This window comes from Amia ocellicauda, chromosome 3 (assembly GCF_036373705.1).
Source record: "Amia ocellicauda isolate fAmiCal2 chromosome 3, fAmiCal2.hap1, whole genome shotgun sequence".
NCBI classification, from domain to species: Eukaryota; Metazoa; Chordata; class Actinopteri; order Amiiformes; family Amiidae; genus Amia; species Amia ocellicauda.
The window spans coordinates 52,350,871-52,371,805 of NC_089852.1; the positions used below are offsets into that span (position 1 = coordinate 52,350,871).

General features: G+C 39.3%; 1 protein-coding gene across 2 annotated transcripts in view; it reads left to right on the forward strand.

Annotated features, from left to right (window-relative positions):
- The window catches only part of fndc3a (fibronectin type III domain containing 3A), a 133,992-nt gene that overhangs the window by 24,131 nt on the left and 88,926 nt on the right, over positions 1-20,935 (forward strand). The window contains exon 2 of one of the 2 annotated variants that reach the window (XM_066699917.1): positions 7,588-7,734. In XM_066699917.1, the coding sequence (XP_066556014.1) occupies positions 7,627-7,734 (108 nt within the window). In that variant the 5' untranslated portion in view covers positions 7,588-7,626. Of the gene's footprint in view, positions 1-7,587; positions 7,735-20,935 lie in introns of those variants that run through there. The other variant, XM_066699916.1, reaches the window with a different exon arrangement.

Consider the following 20,935-nt stretch of genomic DNA (forward strand, 5'->3'; position numbering starts at 1 on the left):
ACCCTACAGTAAAACGACCTATTGGCTACCAAATCCTCTTGCATCTGATTTTGCTTAGATGATTTATTAGAGGATTTTAAATCTTAGAATGACATCCTCCTGAATTTGTCTTTCTTCCATGCAAAGGAAATGTCCTTGTTGAATAAATTGTTGCTCTCTAGTTACTAGTTACCAATTAGCAATGTTAACATGGGTTGGATTTCCACTGTTTGAAGTGCCTCTATGTTTCACATGCCCAGTTTTTTCTGAGTGTAGCTGCCATTGTAGACACCAGTCAATGAAACGCTTTCCTTCAAAGAGTGAGAGATCTGAAACCCAGCACTTAGGGGAGTGTAGATTGTCCTCCTTACAGGGGGAAGCACTTTAGCATTGGTCTAATCAAGCCACCACTCCAATTAAAGCCTAACTGATTGAGAGTTGGAATTGAAGATCCACAGGGGTCCTTATTATTACCACTGTGCTGTAGCCAAGATTCAAATCTCTATTGCTGTTTTACTTGAGAGCCAGAGCCTTTCTTTCGGTTAGGGATTTAAACCTGTGAAGTTTGTGTTGCAGTCTCTGCTGGGTGTAAATGAAGGGATACCATCTAAAGGTTGACTAACCTGTATCTCTCAAATGAGAGGTAACCTGAGTCTAAAATTTAGTGCAATAATTGCTCCAACAGGCAAAGGTGCAAAATGTAACCTAAATCATGAGAATGTGTTTAGCGAGTCACTGTATGCCGATTGAAATGCAATTGATTTTGCCTTCAGACGCTAAAGGAAGTCGCTTCAGATGGTCGAGGGATATTAACACTGCAACAGGAGTAGTCCTACTGCAGAAGTAATGTGCGTGTGTGCATGTAAGTGTGTCACTTTCTGCCTCAGCTGAGCCCTTCAGCTTGTTTTGCAGTTTGAGTTGAAGCCGTCCTGGCCTTTTGACTTGGGTCTATCAGGCTCAGGCTTGGTCTCCTCCGTTAGAAACCATTGTAAAGTTTTTAAATTGGAGAGATTAGAGAGTACAAAGTAGGCTACATCATTTAGCTAACAGGCGTACTACTGGGCGGTGTTGAAGAAGAAATAAAAGGTTCTGAGGGGAATAAGGCATAATTTCTGTGACGAAGATTTCAATTCTTAATGATGATAAGCGTCTTCATGTTAATGACTTTTCTTTTTTTCTTCCTCATCCATTATCAATGTTTCATGTTTTGTACCCTGCAATAGACCTTCCATGACAGTATTCTAGGTTTGGATTGTGCTTTTCTATTTTTTTAATTCATATGCATATATGCATAGTCCATGGAATACTGCTTTATGAGCCCTCAGGACAAGTATATAGGATTTACAGAGAACCAGTCAGGAGGCAAGTAAAAAAGGAATGTATATTAAGAAACAAACACACTGTCCTTGGTCTTTGATGGGTGCGGATGCTAAGTTGTACGCTAAAGTGTTGTCACGTCGGCTTGACACATATGACCAAGTTAGTACACCACGATCAGACAGGCTTTATTAAAACCCGCCTTGCTGCTGATAATATTCGTCGCCTCCTTCATATTTTACATGCGGCCACTGACATTGTCTCTCCTAGTGTGCTGTTCTTTCACTGGACGCTGAGAAGGCCTTTTATCGACTTGAGTGGAAATATCTGTGGTCGGTTTTGGATTACATGGGTTTGGGATCAAATTTTATTAACATGTTTAAAGTTTTATATGCAAATCCCTCTGCCATGGTATTGGCGGGTGTTAAATGTTCTTCTTAATTTGCTATTTCTAGGGGTACTCGACAGGGCTGCACACATTCACCTCTCGTTTGCTTTATCCCTTGAACCGTTCGCTCAGTCCATCCACCAATCAACCATTTCGACCCCTTTATCTGTTAATAACACGCAACAAAGCATATCACTCTATAATGATGATATATTGCTATACGTGGACAATGTCCCCCAATCCCTCCCCTATTTGCTAACTCTATTTGATGACTTTAGTGCTCTGTCGGGGTATAAGATCAACTGGTCCAAATCTGTACTAATGCCCTTAAATTCTGAAATGGAGAGAATGGTCTTGCCCATCACTGTTCCAATAGTCAAACACTTCAAATACCTTGGAGTTGAGATCTATTGTTCATTACACCGCATCACAGCAAATAACTTTACCAACATGGATGCAGATTTAAATAGATGGATGTGCTTTCCTAATTCACTTCGAGCTCGCATTTCCATGGTTAAGATTAATGTGCTTCCTCGAATTCACTTTTTTAGCTCTATGATCCCTCTCCCTCCCCCATCACGATATTGGGACAGACTCCATACTAAAATCTCTAAATTCATATGGAAAGGGAAACGGCCGCGTATGACAAATCTCTGGGGGGCTTGGCCTTACCAAATTTTAAGCTTTTTATCACTACTTTTGTTTTGCGATCTATCCCTGCTTGGCTTGGCTCTGACACTCCTGTATCTTGGCATGATCTTGATAAAAGTCTGGTCGCTCCATACGATCTGTAAGATTTAGTTTACTCTGGTATTCTGTCAAGATATTGCAGGTTACGTTTTGGACCCATAATCACATACCTTCTCACTACTTGGTGGTTAACAGAAAGGGGGGGTTAAAACAAGTTGTATGAAAACGTGCTTTATCTTTATTTATTTCTTTAAATAAAAAACATCTGTTCACAAAAGAAAGAAACGAACACACCATAGAAACAGCAAAGCCATATGAAGAAAATGGTTCAAGGAACCAAACAACAGCAAAATAGCTGCTTATTCTTTTGAAATAAGTGAACCTGTGAATGTAAGAAAGCTTACGTTAAGTGAAATTTATTTGTGAGGAAATGTAGATCTCCCCCATACCTTCCTTGAAGCTTATTTAAGTTAATCATCCCTCCCCAAAGGTAGTTTTAAACAGACTGCTACCTAACTAATCTTAATCAATAGCGTTTGATATACTATTCAACCCATAGTCAGCATAAGCGTTCAGTATAAATACTTCTGACCCGGCACTGTCAGGGTCCCACCACACGAAAAAGGCTGGTGTTCCCATTACTGGCGTTGCTGGCCCTGGCACTCTGACTGCTTATCGCAGCCTGCTTTGCCTTGTTTGTGTTCGCTGACCCAGGAACAACATTTTCAACAACGGGGAGGTGTGTGTTTGGGATATATACTGACAAAGAAATGGGGGGCGGAAAATAACCCATGACTCTTCCTTCAGGAAGACACTGTGAAATGGATGCACCACATGCAAGGGAAAGTCTTGGTCTTCAACTGATGGTGGAATTAGCCACAGTAGTTAAACTGGAACATTTTTGTGACTTATCCAAGGCCACAAGAGTATTTCTATACCTGCAGGATGATTTGAAAAGGCACTTTAAGGCAATCTCCTAAATAGATTCCTCCAAAACTGTTTGTGAAAAATGAAAATCTTAAGTGCTTTCTCCCACAGCTAATCTCTTGCTATGTTTATCAGGTTTTACAATTACGTCTCAGGAAATGGGGGTGAGCTCATTTACTTGGAAACGGGAAACTTTGAAAATCCTGCTGGTGGAAAATATATTTATTGGAGCATATCAATTTTTATCATTTCTGAGCACCTGACCCACATTGAATGACATTGAGTGCTCAGTTTGAACAGTTGAAAGTTTAAGGGAATGACCTCAACCATAACGAGCACATGAGGCACCGTACTGGGAAACGAAAACCCAGAAGTCTGAATGGGAATGCATCTTTAGACCTGCAACATTTGTGAAAATTAAGCTTGGAATAGTTTTAAATTTGTCTGTTTTTGGCAGTAGACTTATGATAAGGGTCGTCTTGTGCTTTTAATTAATTGTCCTCTTCATTTTCAACAAACATGGAATACAGTATCTGAGGAAAGCAAAGGAGTTGAAACACAAGCATAAGCGATTCCCACACTTGCTGAGAATGCAACGTTGAATCAGTCTAGAATGTGATCTTCACAATATCTGGAGCTAATATCTTCATAGCCTGTTTGCTTGATGAACCCCAGGATAAAGTACAGTATGTTTAGATATGATTTTTAAGTAGCTTTGAAGTGCCGACATGGATATTTTAAAATAAATGTATCTATATAAATTAAACGCATTTTTTCTTCCACAGTTTCTTATAATTAGGACAACTGGTAGGTACAATATTGTACAGAAACACATGTAAAGTGTAACTACATCAGTTGTGCTTGTGGGGCAGGAAACATTTGGTATTGTAGTAAAACATTCGCTTAAAGGAGGACCTCTGAGTCTACCATCTGGAACTTTATGGGATGATTGTGTTATTTTTGCTGACAGCAAATACAACCAGATTGTATCCTAATGGAGAAAACATCCATTGCAGAGCATTAACATATAAAATAAAGCCCTCCTAGCAGTGGAAATGCTGAAATATTGTATAAATGCACAACCTGCTTCAGACAAAAACCAAGCTATTACATGCAGGTGTGTGAGTGTATGCCTGCTCCATGGTAGCTCCATTAGTTACTTCTGAAAGTGGAAAAGCTGATTAAATTACCTGCTTGGAAAGTTGAAAAGTGGTAATTTTCTATTTTAATTAAGGTTATTTATAAATGTTTCAATTTAATATCTCAAATACTCTCTAGATTAGATCATTGTTATGGCGTTCACAATGCATTTTAATCATTATCATTTTACATTAGTGTGTGTGAAGGAGAAATGTTCCCCTTTCCTAATCACAGACTTTCTGATGATGCTTATTGATCAGCACTGCATGCATATAAATGGAGACTGCACAGCAGTTAACAACATAACTTTTGTTAATCTTTGTTATTGTGAAAATATACCTTGTTAAAGTATGATCGGGAACCCAAAAGGGAGAAAGATCAGGGAAATGGTTTAAAATGCACATTTACTTGGATTGTTTCATTTTGTACTGGACAGTATACAATCAGGAAAAGGAACGAACGAGTGCTTTAATGACTGGGTGCACACAGGCATTCAAATAGTATTGCTTAATTTCTTTAATTTATTTCGAAGTGTTAAAACTTGTTTGTGTTTAACCGAGAGCCTGGACACAGTCAGCTGGCTATGACAGATGTTATTAGCGTGAATAACAGTCACTGTTTAAAGGGCGGGATAGGAACGCGCAGTAAAAGAACAGAGGGTTAAATGTATAGAATAGAATTTCATATGTCAATATACAGTTAAGTCCATAAATATCTGGACACTGACAATTGTCATCATTTTGGCTCTCTACGCCACCACAATGGATTTGAAAGGAAACAATGTGCTTTAAGTGTAGACTTTAATCTTTAATTTGGTAGTTACGTCCAAATTGGGGGAACGGTGTAGGAATTGCACCCATTCTTTATATGTGGTCCCCCCAATTTTATGGGCTGAAAAGTAATTGGACAAACTAAAATAATCATGAATTAAATTGTGAGTTTCACTATTTGGTGGCAAATCCTTTGCAGTCAATGAATGCCTGAAGTCTGGAACCCATAGACCTCACCAGATGCTGGGTTTTTCCCTGGTGATGCTCTGGCAGGCCTGTACTGCAGCTGTCTTTAGTTCCTGCTTGTTCTTGGGGTGTTTTGCCTTCAGTTTTGCTTTAAAGCACAACTTGATTTTCCTTTCAATTCCATTGTGGTGGCGTACAGAGCCAAAATGATGACAATTGTGTCACTGTCCAAATATTTATGGACCTAACTGTATATGGATTTTTGTCCCAGGAATGTTTTAGTATGCATTGTTTGATCTTTATGAATGCAGGTGTGGTATAATCGAATATACATGAGTTATTTTTTATCCTTACTTATAATGTTTACCTATGCCATTTTAGTAATGGTATACCTGAATTGGAGGAGCTATAGGCTGAAAATGCATAAAAGCTCAGCACAGAGCTCATTCTGAGAGAGATAGCGGGTGACAAGGAATGATCTTGAGTGTGCTGAGAAGTGATTATAGTGATTCTATTTCCACAAAGGATTATTTCGTGTAAAATAGGGTTTTGTTTGTTAGTTTTTTAGTTTTTTTGTTAAAATAGTTTTTTTGCCATTTCAGCTAGGCTACATTGACCACCTGGACATCCTTACAGTGTGTCACTACGGTGCACGATTTTTTTTTTTGTACTTTGATCGTAGTAGTAGGAGTATTAATACATACAAGATTCTGAATATTTTCACACATTGGAATAAAAAAGCCACATATCATGGAAGGATCCTGGCCATTTTGCTATTTTTTACTTCGCATCACAGATTATCTAATAACTTATAGATGAAAAAGAAGGAATATGCTATTTGTATCTTTTGTTTTCTTGTGCAATTATGCAAGACAAAGTACATGTATTTAATTATACACTAGAATTCTGACTTTGTGCATTAGCATTTATCAATGAAGTCACATGAACATTTAATGAATCAGTTTGCTTTCAGTTCACGTAAGCAAATAATTTTACAGGTACAATAATATCAATATACGGATGCTGTCTACTATTGGTAGAAAGCCTGCAAATGAATGAGAGTAATTTGATCATCCCTTATGTAAAATGCTGTCCTATTAGCTTCTTGTGAGTTTATTAATTATCATCATTAAGGATAACAGACTAAACCTTGTATAATGATAATGGGCATATTAGAAACTTGCGATCAATGTGTGGTGCATTGAACTGTCACAAATTGACTTATCATAGATAATGTCTACATTTAGTGCATGAATTAAATAGATATTGCATTTGTGGGGATACTTAAGTGTTAATTGCTTGAGTGTGTGTACAGAGGTGGCTCTGCAGACCCTTGTAGCATTTGCACCACACACTCGAATTGACACGTTACCCCATCTCCATGCTATCGCCATGGTTACCGGAGGCCCAGCCCTCTGACGCAGCCTATAACTCAATTGTAATTTAAGTTGACATAATCAAACAGAGCAGGGAATAAGTTGTGTTAATATACAAGGTTATGGAAGCTGTTTGAGTGTTCACCCTGTGTTGTGAAACATATTACTCCAATCGTCATCTTACTGAAAGAGAATGATCCAAAAAACTCAACTGTAAAAATTATGCTAAAACTTAAAGGGGAACTGAAATTCCATAGGTTCTCAGGTTATTCTATAAGTAGTATCATGTACTGTCCAGCTGATTCTATGGACCAGAATTCAGAGATCTAGAAAAAGGCCATGATGTCACGCCGGTGCTAACTCTGGAGCTGCTTTGTTCAAGTCATTTTATGCCTTTGAAGATTTTCAGGGGTTATGAAGGAAAGTTTTGATTGTTTCCAAGCTATATTGCAAGTCGGTTATATTTTATGACCACATTTTCTCAGGAATGGGATAAACCTCTTAAAGAACTGTATCCCAGTGTTCGTTTCCCAGTCATCTCTAAACTTGCTGTTTAATTGATCAGAATTAAGTTTCCTCCAAGTCTTTATAAATGTATTCTTGATGGCTGACCATTGAAAACCTCCTGGGGGACTTCATGGCCCAGGCTTGTTGATTGGTATATGATGACCCTGTTAAGAAACGTGATCAGCTGTTTCTCTGTACCTTGCTTTGGGAAGATGCTTTGAGGGGGGTTGAAGCGATGAATGCTGGTGTGTGAACGTGGCTGTGCTGCTAGTCCTCTACTGATGGTTGACTGTGGTTGCTGTTGTAGGAGCTGGGAGAGAGAACCCACCTGTGAGTGTCAGATGCCATGGCGGACCACACTCCCCCTCTGGAGTCCAACCAGCTGATCAGCAGTGACATCCCCCTTCTGGCCCCCCCACCGCCAGCCATGGTCAATGGAGATGGAGCCGGGCAGGTAACACCTTTTCACTGAATCTAAGGTCCTTCAAATCCACTTCTCTAGGACCACAGTATTTCTGCTGTTTCTTCATCCTGGGAGTCTTAATTTGCCCATTGAACTGCTGTCATCACTAAACCGAACTGGTTTAACCCACATTTGTAATATGAACCGGCCTTCAATTGGGTCCACTCTCATAAAGGTTAATGTTACAATTTTTGTACTAGTTTATTTGTATAAGCCAGACTCTAATCACTGCTATCCGGCTTAAAGAAAAGTATTACAATGCCCAGTTTGGTTATGGAGATGCAAGAAATAAAGGTTTGCACTGCAAAGAAAAAAATAAGAATTGGATTTGTTTTATCCACAAATTGTCTTCATAATTTATATTCGATGGCAGTAACAAATAAAAATAGTCTGCTGAATAGACTGGAATGTTCTTGCAAATTAAAATATAATTACCATGTTATAGAGCAGTTGGTTGATTTTTGCTTTTCTGATCTGCTTTCTAAAACGTATTGGCTTAACCAGTGTTTCACAGTTTGTTGGAGCTCTTGGCTGTTCTGGTCTAGTTGTGTGCATCTTTGACTCTGCAGTCTTCTGAAATGAACCTTGACTCCTCCCTCAAAGACATGTTCAGAGTGCACTATTATTGTGCTTTCTATTATGCTTGTTATAAGATGTGCTCAGGTAAGGTAACTTTGACCTTCTAAACACAATCAAATATTTGCTTATGAATATCAAAGCACAGAGCTTCTATAATGGGATTCAAAACAGTGTGTTACATCCAGCCAGCATACCTTCTGCGCACAAAAGGTGCATGCACACTGCTCACTCGCTAGCGCTACAGAGTGACATGCTCCCATTCATTTCCAATGAGAGCCGGCGACAGGGGGCGGGGCTACACTCAGAGACAAAATCTGCCGGCGGCAGCGACAGTTGAGCAATGTTCAACTTTATGCTAATTAGCAACGAGCGCATAGTGACGGAGATCAGCAACTACCAATGGCAGGCAGATGTGCTCTGCATCCGGAAGTACCTTCTATGTTCTACTCACTAGCTTAAAACATGGACAAGAAGCTTATCGCGGTGTCCGGTTTCCCCATTATTTATGATAGAGATATAATTCTAAAAATGGATGCATGGAAGAATGTTTCGGAGATTGTTGGGAATCACCTTTTTAATACATTTTTAGTAGTGGAGTCACAAAAATAATAAATACTTATTAATAATTGCGTAGACTGATGTTTCCCCTATATTTTCAGGTAGCAGTGGAAACTATAACCATGAACACTACATCTCTGCTTGATCCCTAACTGTTATTGCACAAATAGGATGGTTAGACCAATGTGAAATTAATGAGTGGAGCTGTTAAACCATTGTATTATGTGATAGCATTTTAGTTTCCAAGAGAATGTTTATCCCCTCTATATGTAGATCTACACACAAACACTATTACATTGACATTACATACAGAACGCAATCTATATACTGAGGTGCACAATGTTTTTGTTTATAAAAGTTGAGGAGAGCAAGAAAAGATGGAGCTCCAGGAGTGTTTATTTTTTGCAGGAATGCAACACATTTGTGCGTTTAGGTTTGTCGTCATTTTACTCTATCCCTGCTAGATAGCACTTCACAGTTTTTATTATGCTTCTCGTGTTCTTGATTGTTTTCCTCCATGCTCCCTTTCCCGTACGTAGCCCTTGACTGTGACCCTACATCTTGACAGCACTTAGCTTTCACCATCCAGGATGTAGGACCTCACTTACTGTACTTGTGTAAATTTTAAATTGGAATTTGTCAAATGTATTATATTGAATTGCTATGTTTTAGCTAAATTGAATTTGTAATGATTGATGCCTTGTACTTAACTGTATTTTTGAACTTTGTTTGCACTTATGTTGTAAGTCGCCCTGGATAAGGGCGTCTGCCAAGAAATAATAATAATAATAATAATAATAATAATAATAATAATAATAATAATAGAATAAAACGCTCAACTTTCTGGTTGTCGCCGGCATAAGACCCACCCCCGGCGAGTAGGCAGTGTACACTCAATGCAGGGCTCAGCGCAGGCGCGTCAGCGCTGAGCAAGAAGGCAGTGTGCACGCAGGGTTACCAAGCCAGCCCTCTCAGGTTCTGCATTTAAGTTTTTAAGTACTGGCCCCCCAGGCCACTGAACTAATGATTTTACTGGCCCGGATAAAGTGGTACGTTGCCCAGTGTTTCTCCCCCCCAATAACAGACATTAGATCATCAAATTCTACTCATAGCAGAGGTCCCATCCATCATCACCTGCATTTAAACTCTATTTGGCATGTACTCATTTAAACTTGTAAACAATCTCTATAGCGATGTGCATTCACTTTCAAGACTTAAATGCTAATGGTTATGTTATTTAATTAGTGTTACTGTAGTTCAACTGCTGAATTTTCTGTGCTTTAAACCACTTTCACAGTTTAACTGCAATAGATCTAGATCATGGCCTTTTGACCTCCTGCCCACCACTTCACTATTGCACATGTAACATTTCCGGCAACGCATCTGTGCGAATGGAGCAGGAAAATAAGTGCCGGCAAATGACGCATCACATCCTTGCACTGTCAATGGAGTACGATAGCTAACTGACATAACCAATCCGACTAGAGGCTCAAAAATGGTGGAGGTTGAAAATAATGTAGTCACAGCAATTCTGAGAGTTACTGATGTTCCAACAGGTTCTGACCACATATGTCAGGAGTTATATACCAATAAATCATGCAAAATATAATATCTCTATACAGGCAAACATGTTAGACTGCATTACAGTGACACTGACTGTAGTTTGTTTCAAGTTATTTAATTAGATTTTAATGCAGTAAAGCATGTCAAACTTAAAAAAAAATAGTTCTTTTGAGCAATCAATCAATCGATCACAGATCTGCACTCCCAGACTTTAGGTAGATATAGATATGCACACAATTTAATGTCATGCTTTTTTCTCATTCATTTTAGTTGATTTAACTTTGTTGCAGTATATGTGAAGACCCCACACAATGCCTCTCATTATGCAACCATGAACTTCAGGATAGTCCCAAGTCTATGCAATTATCCAGAGTTCACTGTACACAATTATAATGTCATAATACTACAGAAAACAGACATTTTTATTTTTCTCGGGCCTGTGGTGCTATGTTGCTACAGGCCAAACTACGATTTTTACAGGCCCCGGGCCTTTGTATCATGGTGAATTTCGAACCCTGCCACTGCACAAACATAACTATTGGATTGTAGACAGGAACAAATGTGTAGCACACTGCATCAGTCAAAGTGAGCATTGATATTGTCCAAACTGGTTCCAGTTCATTATGTGCGATAAGACCCAACTTGGACCCAAAAGGTTTCAGTGCCGTTGTAGTCCCCGAGTGCTGAAGCGCTCTGAAATCTATTCCCTCAGTTCTATATCTCCCAACCATTCTCTCTTGCCAGTGTCTGCAGTGGTAGGCCCTCAGTTGTCTGGGCACAGCAATGCACAGTGAACAAAGCCAAATGAGCAGAATTACCCAGTAAGGCGTTTGGCCTATTGTTTGACTTCTGGCTTGGTTTTCTGGCCTAGTCTGCTTTTGCTGTCTGATTAATTTATTCTCACACCGTGACACAGTCTTGTGTTCACGGGCGTTCGTGCGTGCGTGTGTGTTTTTTAAAGCTCCACTACACAAAGTGTTTAATAGGGAATGCATACAGTGAGGAAAAAAAGTATTTGATCCCATGCTGATTTTGTACGTTTGCCCACTGACAAAGAAATGATCAGTCTATAATTTTAATGGTAGGTGTATTTTAACAGTGAGATACAGAATAACAACAACAAAATCCAGAAAAACGCATTTCAAAAAAGTTATAAATTGATTTGCATGTTAATGAGGGAAATAAGTATTTGACCCCTTCGACTTAGTACTTGGTGGCAAAACCCTTGTTGGCAATCACAGAGGTCAGACGTTTCTTGTAGTTGGCCACCAGGTTTGCACACATCTCAGGAGGGATTTTGTCCCACTCCGCTTTGCAGATCCTCTCCAAGTCATTAAGGTTTTGAGGCTGACGTTTGGCAACTCGAACCTTCAGCTCCCTCCACAAATTTTCTATGGGATTAAGGTCTGGAGACTGGCTAGGCCACTCCAGGACCTTAATGTGCTTCTTCTTGAGCCACTCCTTTGTTGCCTTGGCTGTGTGTTTTGGGTCATTGTCATGCTGAAATACCCATCCACGACCCATTTTCAATACCCTGGCTGAGGGAAGGAGGTTCTCATCCAAGATTTGATGGTACATGGCTCCGTCCATCGTCCCTTTGATGCGGTGCATTTGTCCTGTCCCCTTAGCAGAAAAACACCCCCAAAGCATAATGTTTCCACCTACGTGTTTGACGGTGGGGATGGTGTTCTTGGGGTCATTCCTCCTCCTCCAAACACGGCGAGTTGAGTTGATGCCAAAGAGCTCTGACCACAACACTTTCACCCAGTTCTCCTTTGAATCATTCAGATGTTCATTGGCAAACTTCAGATGGGCCTGTACATGTGCATTCTTGAGCAGGGGTACCTTGCGGGCACTGCAGGATTTCAGTCCTTCACGGCGTAGTGTGTTACCAATTGTTTTCTTGGCGACTATGGTCCAAGCTGCCTTGAGATCATTAACAAGATCCTCCCGTGTAGTTCTGGGCTGATTCCTCACCGTTCTCATGATCATTGAAACTCCACGAGGTGAGATCTTGCTTGGAGCCCCAGACCGAGGGAGACTGACAGTTATTTTGTGTTTCTTCCATTATAATCGCACCAACTGTTGTCACCTTCTCACCAAGCTGCTTGGCGATGGTCTTGTCGCCCAATCCAGCCTTGTGTAGGTCTACAATCTTGTCCCTGACATCCTTGGACAGCTCTTTGGTCTTGGCCATGGTGGAGAGTTTGGAATCTGATTGATTGATTGCTTCTGTGAACAGGTGTCTTTTATACAGGTAACGAGCTGAGATTAGGAGCACTCCTTTTAAGAGAGTGCTCCTAATCTCAGCTCGTTACCTGTATAAAAGACCCCTGGGAGCCAGAAATCTTGCTGATTGATAGGGGATCAAATACTTATTTCCCTCATTAACATGTAAATTTATAACTTTTTTGAAATGCATTTTTCTAGATTTGTTTGTTGTTATTCTGTCTCTCACTGTTAAAATACACCTACCATTAAAATTATAGACTGATATTTTCTTTGTCTGTGGGCAAACGTACAAAATCAGCAGGGGATCAAATACTTTTTCCCTCACTGTATAGCATTTTTGATGTAGATGGAGAGTATCACTCATATCAGAGAGTATCAGACCATTTTTATAAATGGGTAATTTGTTTTGACTCAAGAAAAATAATAAGTTTTATATTATTTATTTTAATTTTTTTGGAAGATTATATGAAATTCATAACACCAATGGCAGGTACTATTTATAAGAAACATCATGGTTTATAAAATCTACACATTTTGCTAGTTTATCTTCCAGATATCAATGATGCACACCTGATTGGACTTTTGCACAAAGTAATGCTTGATTTAACAGCTTGGGCAGCTGCCAAATCAAAGTTATCACCCATGACAAAATAGTGACACCCCTTTGTAGAACATTTTTCTTTTGTGTCTTCTACAATGCTATAAATAGTATTAGGTAATCAATTTGTAACAACACAACATTGTGCTACAATTGCTACTCTGTGTTTGTGTATATATACAACATCCCTCAAAGGAGGCATACTAAGCAGTTTGCAAAAGTATCTGGAAGAAAATGCAATAGAAATCAGTGGTACTATAACCTCTTCCACCCCAATTGCCTTATTCACAGCTGCAAAGCCTTTCGCTGACACATTCAAAGTGTCTAAAAAAAGGAAAACCAGAAAGTAATTAAATAACCTCTATATGGGAAACCGAAAATGATTGCGTGATTAAAAAATGGCAAATGTGCTCTTAGTTACCCTAACAATAATGTCTGAGGATCACCCTAGATTGTATGAACTTTATGCATACAGTTCTCGAGTGTTTTTCTAAATATAGTGCAATACTAAGGCACTGCAGACGTGAGACGTTTTTTTTCAATGTGGAATACGGTTTACCTTAACTTTATAGCTATTTTTGAGTTAACTTATATCCAGCTAAACAGCCATTCATTCAAACTATTATTGGGTTTCCTAAACTGTTTGGTTGAGTAGACCTGTGCTGTAATTGATCTGTGGAACTCTGTTTTACATTACAAGTACTGCTGCCCTAAAATGTAGCCTCCCAATGAGTAGTCTGTATAGCTTTCTTCACTGACACTAAAGTGTGATGTGGGGAAGACTTGGAGATACAAAATAAACATTTTTTAATGTTTTTAACTCCTAAACTCGGCATGTACAGCATGTGCTAATTCTGGTGTGTGGATACTTACCGAAGCTGCCATGGAATTGAGTGGCTAAGGAGAGGGTTGACCTTCACTTCTGATATATATTGTTTTCAATTCAAGTGTTCTTCATTTAGAGTCAATGGCTGGCGCGATGCTATCTCTTCCTGGCATCACAGTGGATACAGTGACAGTTGAGTCAGGGTTAGTCATTGCCACACTCACTGCACATAATCCCTGGCGTATGAGCAGGGATGAGTGCCTGCCCTATCACACACACCAAGGATCTAACGGAGAGGCAGGGTTAGAGGACCAAAAACAAAAGTGAAATTTTATCAAGACCACTTTACTGTCGGTGCTAGACACTGCTGTAAATTCTTGGCCCTGGTGTCCTTGGGCACTGTGCCCACACACCATCTCCTCATTAAAGGTCACATCAGACAGTTTTTCAGCTATAGATGTTCTGCACGTTTCTGTGATCTCTGGACATGAAGTGCTTTGTTTTTCTAATCACCTGCAAATCCAAATCACAAAATGCTATCTTGTCTTCATAAAGACCTAATTCAAAATGCTGTGTTCATCACACTGAATAGCTTGATCTCACATTATTACCATCCAATGAGGGATACAGGTGTCACTGGAAATGTTTTGGGCAGACCCAGGTTTTAAGATAAATCAAATATTTTTCTGTTGCTGTTGGCAGTTAAAGACCAGTAAAACATCTTTTTACTATGTGGATCAAAATATTTTTTCTTTCTCTCTTTGTATCTCAATAATAAGTGTTCCTTCTAATACACAAAATCATAACCTAGGACAGGATTAAATAAATTAAAAAAAAATGTTGGCAAGGTGCGCACATGAAAAGTATTAGTATTATGAGTCATAGGAGGGAATACGCATTGAAGCTCACTGAATTAAATCTAAAATACCAGGACCTGTGAATGGGGAGGAGACCATAGTAGGCTACTTTAAATGGCTTTCGCAGTGGGCACTTCACATGTATGTGCTGGTTTAGTGGTTAAGAAATACAGCTGTGAACCTGCTGTTGTGGGTTTGATTCCACACAGTGTGGGTGTTATTTATTTAGGTATTGATTTTTTTAAATATATAGTAATAATAATAATACACTACCGTTCAAAAGTTTGGGGTCACTTAGAAATGTCCTTGTTTTCCATGAAAACATACATGAAATGAGTTTGAATAGGAAATACAGCAAAATGAATAGGAAATAGTCATTGACAAGGTTAAAAATAATGATTTTTAATTGAAATAATAATTGTGTCCTTCAAACTTTGCTTTCATCAAAGAATCCTCCATTTGCAGCAATTACAGCCTTGCAGACCTTTGGCATTCTAGTTGTCAGTTTGTTGAGGTAATCTGAAGAGATTTCACCCCATGCTTCCTGAAGCACCTCCCACAAGTTGGATTGGATTGATGGGCACTTCTTGCGTACCATACGGTCAAGCTGCTCCCACAACAGCTCAATAGGGTTGAGATCCGCTGACTGTGCTGGCCACTCCATTATAGATAGCTGACTGCTTCTTCCCTAAATAGTTCTTGCATAGTTTGGAGCTGTGCTTTGGGTCATTGTCCTGTTGTAGGAGGAAAGTGGCTCCAATCAAGTGCTGTCCACAGGGTATGGCATGGCGTTGCAAAATGGAGTGATAGCCTTCCTTCTTCAAGATCCATTTTACCCTGTACAAATCTCTCACTTTACCACCACCAATGCACCCACAGATCATCACATTGCCTCCACCATGCTGGACAGATGGAATCAAGCACTCCTCCAGCGTCTTTTCATTTGGTCTGCGTCTCACGAATGTTCTTCTTTGTGATCCGAACACCTCAAACTTAGGTTCATCTGTCCATAACACTTTTTTCCAATCTTCCTTTGTCCAGTGTCTGTGTTATTTTGCCCATCTTAATCTTTTCTTTGTATTGGCCAGTCTGATATATGGCTTTTTCTTTGCAACTCTGCATCCTGGAGTCGCCTCTTCTCTATTGACGTTGAGACTGGTGTTTTGCGGGTACTATTTAATGAAGCTTCCAGTTGAGGACCTGTGAGGTGTCTGTTTCTCAAACTAGACACTCTAATGTATTTGTCCTCTTGCTCAGTTGTGCACCAGGGCCTCCCACTCCTCTTTCTATTCTGGTTAGAGCCAGTTTGCACTGTTCTGTGAAGGGATTGGTACACAGCGTTGTACGAGATCTTCAGTTTCTTGGCAATTTCTCGCATGGAATAGCCTTCAATTCTCAAAACAAGAAAAGACTGACTCTTAATCAGTTTTAAGAATAGACTTCTCTTAATCCGAATTGCGTTTCAATAAAAAAAACGGTTCAGGGAACGTGAAATAGTAGCAAATGTAAGGTGAAGCAAGTTACATTAACACCAGTTTGAGTGGATCTAATTCAGCCAAATTAAATGTTAGAAATCAGTAAGAATAATTAAGCTGTCTAAAAGCCTTATACAATTATTTCACCTCTCTTTAAAACGGCAGTTTTCCGGCATATTTGCAACATTGGGAGCTGATGCCGCGCTGTTTCAGCGGCTCACACTCGCAGCCCATCAAAACGACATCAAACTGGCTCTCTCCAGCCACTGTAGTTATATTCCGAAATTATTTCATTTAATCATATTACGGATTTATTTTGACAGTGATTAACAAATTAAAATATATATATATATATTTCACAAAATTCCAGCACTTTCAAGCACTTTATTCAAAATTCAAGCACTTTCACAACCTTGAAAATACCACCTTAAAATTCAAGCATTTTCAAGGATTTACGAACCCTGTTAACAGGTCAATATAAATCTTTTATTCAGCATCGTCTTATATGTAGCAGTGCAGATTAAATACAAACTGTGACGCATTGGCTACAAAAACTGTACATCACAGTGGTTAAATTTATGATTAGAAGAAACTAGGAACTAAGAAATAAGCTGCTACTATGTACAGTTGTGTAATTTTCTATTGCATGTCGAGCAGTGATCCGATGGCCACAGAGCCTGCTTCGTGTTGTGTGTGTGTGTGTGTGTGTGTAACAGTGGAAAACATGTATAGTTATTACTACCACTTCACTGTGCCTGGGATAAAGGCAAAACGCTGACGACCTGCAACTAAATAACTAACTGTTCAGATAGTTAATATTTTTCTAGGATTATCTTATCTTCCAATCCTAAATGTATCCACTACGTTGTGCAATTTTGGTTTTAGCGGATGTTTATTCCACCCAATGTGCAGTGCACAAATGTCAAAAGTACACTGGATGTGTACTGGCTTGCAAGTTAGGCAACCATATATGCCTGTAACAATATTCCATAAATCTCATCCAGACGTCTCCATATGCTTTACCTATTTGTGTAAATATTTATAATAGCAATTATACTGTATGTTTACGCTACATGTGCTTTGACAGCAGTGTCATTCGATGCAGTGTTCATCTCTTAAAAGTCCCTTCACTCCCATAGAGAGACAGAGAGAGAGATGCATGGATTATTGAAACTCTGTACTGATGTGTCCAAGCTGGTGAGCGTTTAACTGTACGTGATTCTATGGTATACACTGTAAGAAAGTGCATACACGGTTTCTACGCGGTATCAGTTAATGCTTAACTCGAGAACTGCTGTTATGCTGATATATTTTAACAAGAATATGTATGTAGGCTAACCTAATATAAACGGATACTGGCCTGCGTTACATTTGCCCTTCTGTTGGATATACCCATCAGGAATTAGCTGTTTGTTCACCGCTGAGTGCATTTTCTCATTTTAAACTTGAAAGGAACACAGCCCACCTTTTCTGTTTCGTGTAAAACTTAATAAACTAATGCCAAATGTATCATGACTGAATATACATTACGTTGTGAGTAAGAGTTAGGTTTAATATTTACTCCATAGTAGGCTGCTACTCCCACACCAGATCTGTTGTAAGAAGGAACCCATTTTTAAGACATATAAAAGTTTTGAGAACAACAAAAAAGACCAGAATAAACGAGCGAGTGAATTAAACAAATATGTCCTGAACAAACACATACAAAACAGAACCGAAACGAACATTGTTGAACAAAACGGAATATAAAATGACATTCAGTATCAACATATTTTCTCTATGTGCACGAACAATAGGCAACATTTACTTTGTATGGATGCTGGGCGCAAAATGAATTTGTTACCCGCAATGTACACCTGTATTGCGTTTACTGTAGCAGTAAGAAGTTATTTCCTCTGAACACTGCGGAGGCACGTGAATAAACCAATGGAGCAGCGCCTGTGCAAACCTGTGCCGAACGGGCTTTCTTTACACATTGCCACAACCGCGAGATTCAAAGGAGTTGCGAGAGCATTTTCAGGTTGTTTTCTCACAGATATTTTCTTGATTTAATACAGTGAAAATTGGACCACTCCCACTGTATTGTTGTGCGGTATTAAATACAATTAAGCAGGCGCTAATAGGAAAATATAAAACTGTACATTGCAGATGCATACAAAATTAGAAGAAAGTAGCATCTAAGTAAATATGAAAGCGCAACTGAGTACAGTTGTGTAGTTTTCTAGTAGCAGCTGTGTGAAAGTTATTTTATTCTCTCGTGTTGCGCTAGGATAGAGCTGCGAGAAGCGGCAGGAGTGTGTCAGGAAATGCCATGTGATTTCAGTGGCATTGTGGGATTGATCAGGTTGTAATGATTCATAAGGTCTCTAATGCTTCTGCGAACGCGAACATTTTTTTATTTAATCCTGCCCCTAGTTCAAAACCATGCATTGCCAAATACTAGTACTATGGTTTCTGTGATATCCAAATCAAGTTCATTATAATAATTTCTTGCCCTGGGTGAGATGCACATTTGAACATCGTATGGGTGTATGTGGATATGTGGTGTTAGCGATTTAATCTTCAGCTTTCAATTTTAGTTGATCCTTAATCCAACCACTTATGAGAATGTTCATATCTCCTGTTTCTCTGTTTATTCAACCCTTGCCGTGCTTTTGACGTATAATCTAAAAGGCTTTATACACGCCACATGAAAAAGGGGAATCTGTGCTGGGTTTTCAAGCATCTTTGATCAGTTCAGATGTTGCCACTGAAGCTCAGCATTGTAATGTGGTGCCATGACAGGCCTTCATACATACAGTGTTATGCATTTTTCCTTTTCGTAATGTGCTTGCGTGGCTGCTTTTTAACACAGCCGTCAGCAGTCCTTTACTTATCCAGGAAGGAGTCTCCTAAATTAAACCAAAAAAACAACCAAGTGTCATTTACTGGACCACCGAGATGTTGAGATGCGTGTCTGTGAGACTATCGGACATAGGACAAGTGAGTGTTGACCAGGTGTCCAAAAAAATGTACCAATTGGACCTACATTTCTGATGTGATATTTCTGACTGGATCACCCCCCTCAGCTACACAACTGACCTGCTCATTCTTTAACACATTGCTCATCACAGCGCTTAAACCAGCTCTGTTGTGCTCTTGTGTTTGTGTTTGATAACACTTCAAAAGCAATTCTCTCTCTAGATTCCTGTGTGTTAACTGGGTGTACAGCAAACAAATCAAATTAAAATTGGGCGCGGGCGGGAGGCTGAGTAAATGCCAGTGAATGCATGAATGGCTTTGTTTGCAGTGTGCCCAATCATGACCTTGTTAACCCCTAACCTGGATACTAATTTTCCTTGTGCGTCAGCTTCATCTGTAAAAAGAAGCTCATCACAGTTTGGAAGTGATGGCAATTGAAGGGGGCTACAGTGAAGAGCTTTCTCTTGACTTTAATGAGGACATCTCACTGGCTTGAAAATCTATTTAAATGAAAAAGGCAGGTGGATCAATAATGTAAAATAACTAAAATGTTGAACTCTGCTCTACTATCGTAAGCCCGTGCTCTTTTAATTGGACCTGGCTGACTGATTTTAAATGGACTTAGGAGAATGCAAAACCGTGTTGCCTTTGAAAACAGCTTTGAATACAGTTACAAGATCATGACTGTGGTGCGCCTTGTACTTTTTCTGCTTTGTCAGTAATTATCAGCATTGCACACCGAAATACAGAATAAATAATCAAAAACTAAATCCCCACCCCCCCACCCCAGTTCATTACAAATTCAGACTAGGGTCATTGTCGAGACTGAGTAGAAATAACTTGGCTTTATTGTGCTTGAAGAGCTCTTTCAAGTGCAGGCAACAGAGAAGCACAGAGATAAGAATAGCTCCTCTCCACTTGGTTTTCAAAGCTGTGGAAGCCTTGAGGTTAATAATCAGTAGGATCAGTAAAACATTTCTACCTTGCTTCTCTGATCTTATATTTAATCCTCATATAATAATATAGTAACGTGATCGGACCACAGCGCTCTGTCAGGAAATGCCATGTGATTTCTGTGGCATTGTAATGATTAATAACAAAATGGGGAAAGCTGGCCTCACCAGCTGTTAAGAGCAAAATAGGCTTGGTGAAGCATGGTGGTAACTAGTGGTGTGCTGGATGATTTTCTAAATCGATTTTGAATGTTGTTTGTTTTGGTAATTTAATAATGGCACCCTCTATTTCCTTTGCCCCACTGTGCACTGCACAAAATTTATGTTTAAAAAAGAGGATTAAGTAATTCAGGGCCGGTGGTCTGGGGGTCATCCCCCAGAAGATTTTGACAATTGGAGACATGAAATGCATTATTCTGAGTCATTTTGAAGTTGAAAAACATAGCTCAAAATCTCTATGAAATCAGGCACATTTGGACTCAAACATATCTTTGCATGACAACCACATAACACCAGCAAAAAAATCACATATCAACCGACATTATGCAGGCAAACTAGATGCGGTTTCTGGTGCCTCTCAATCACAGAGA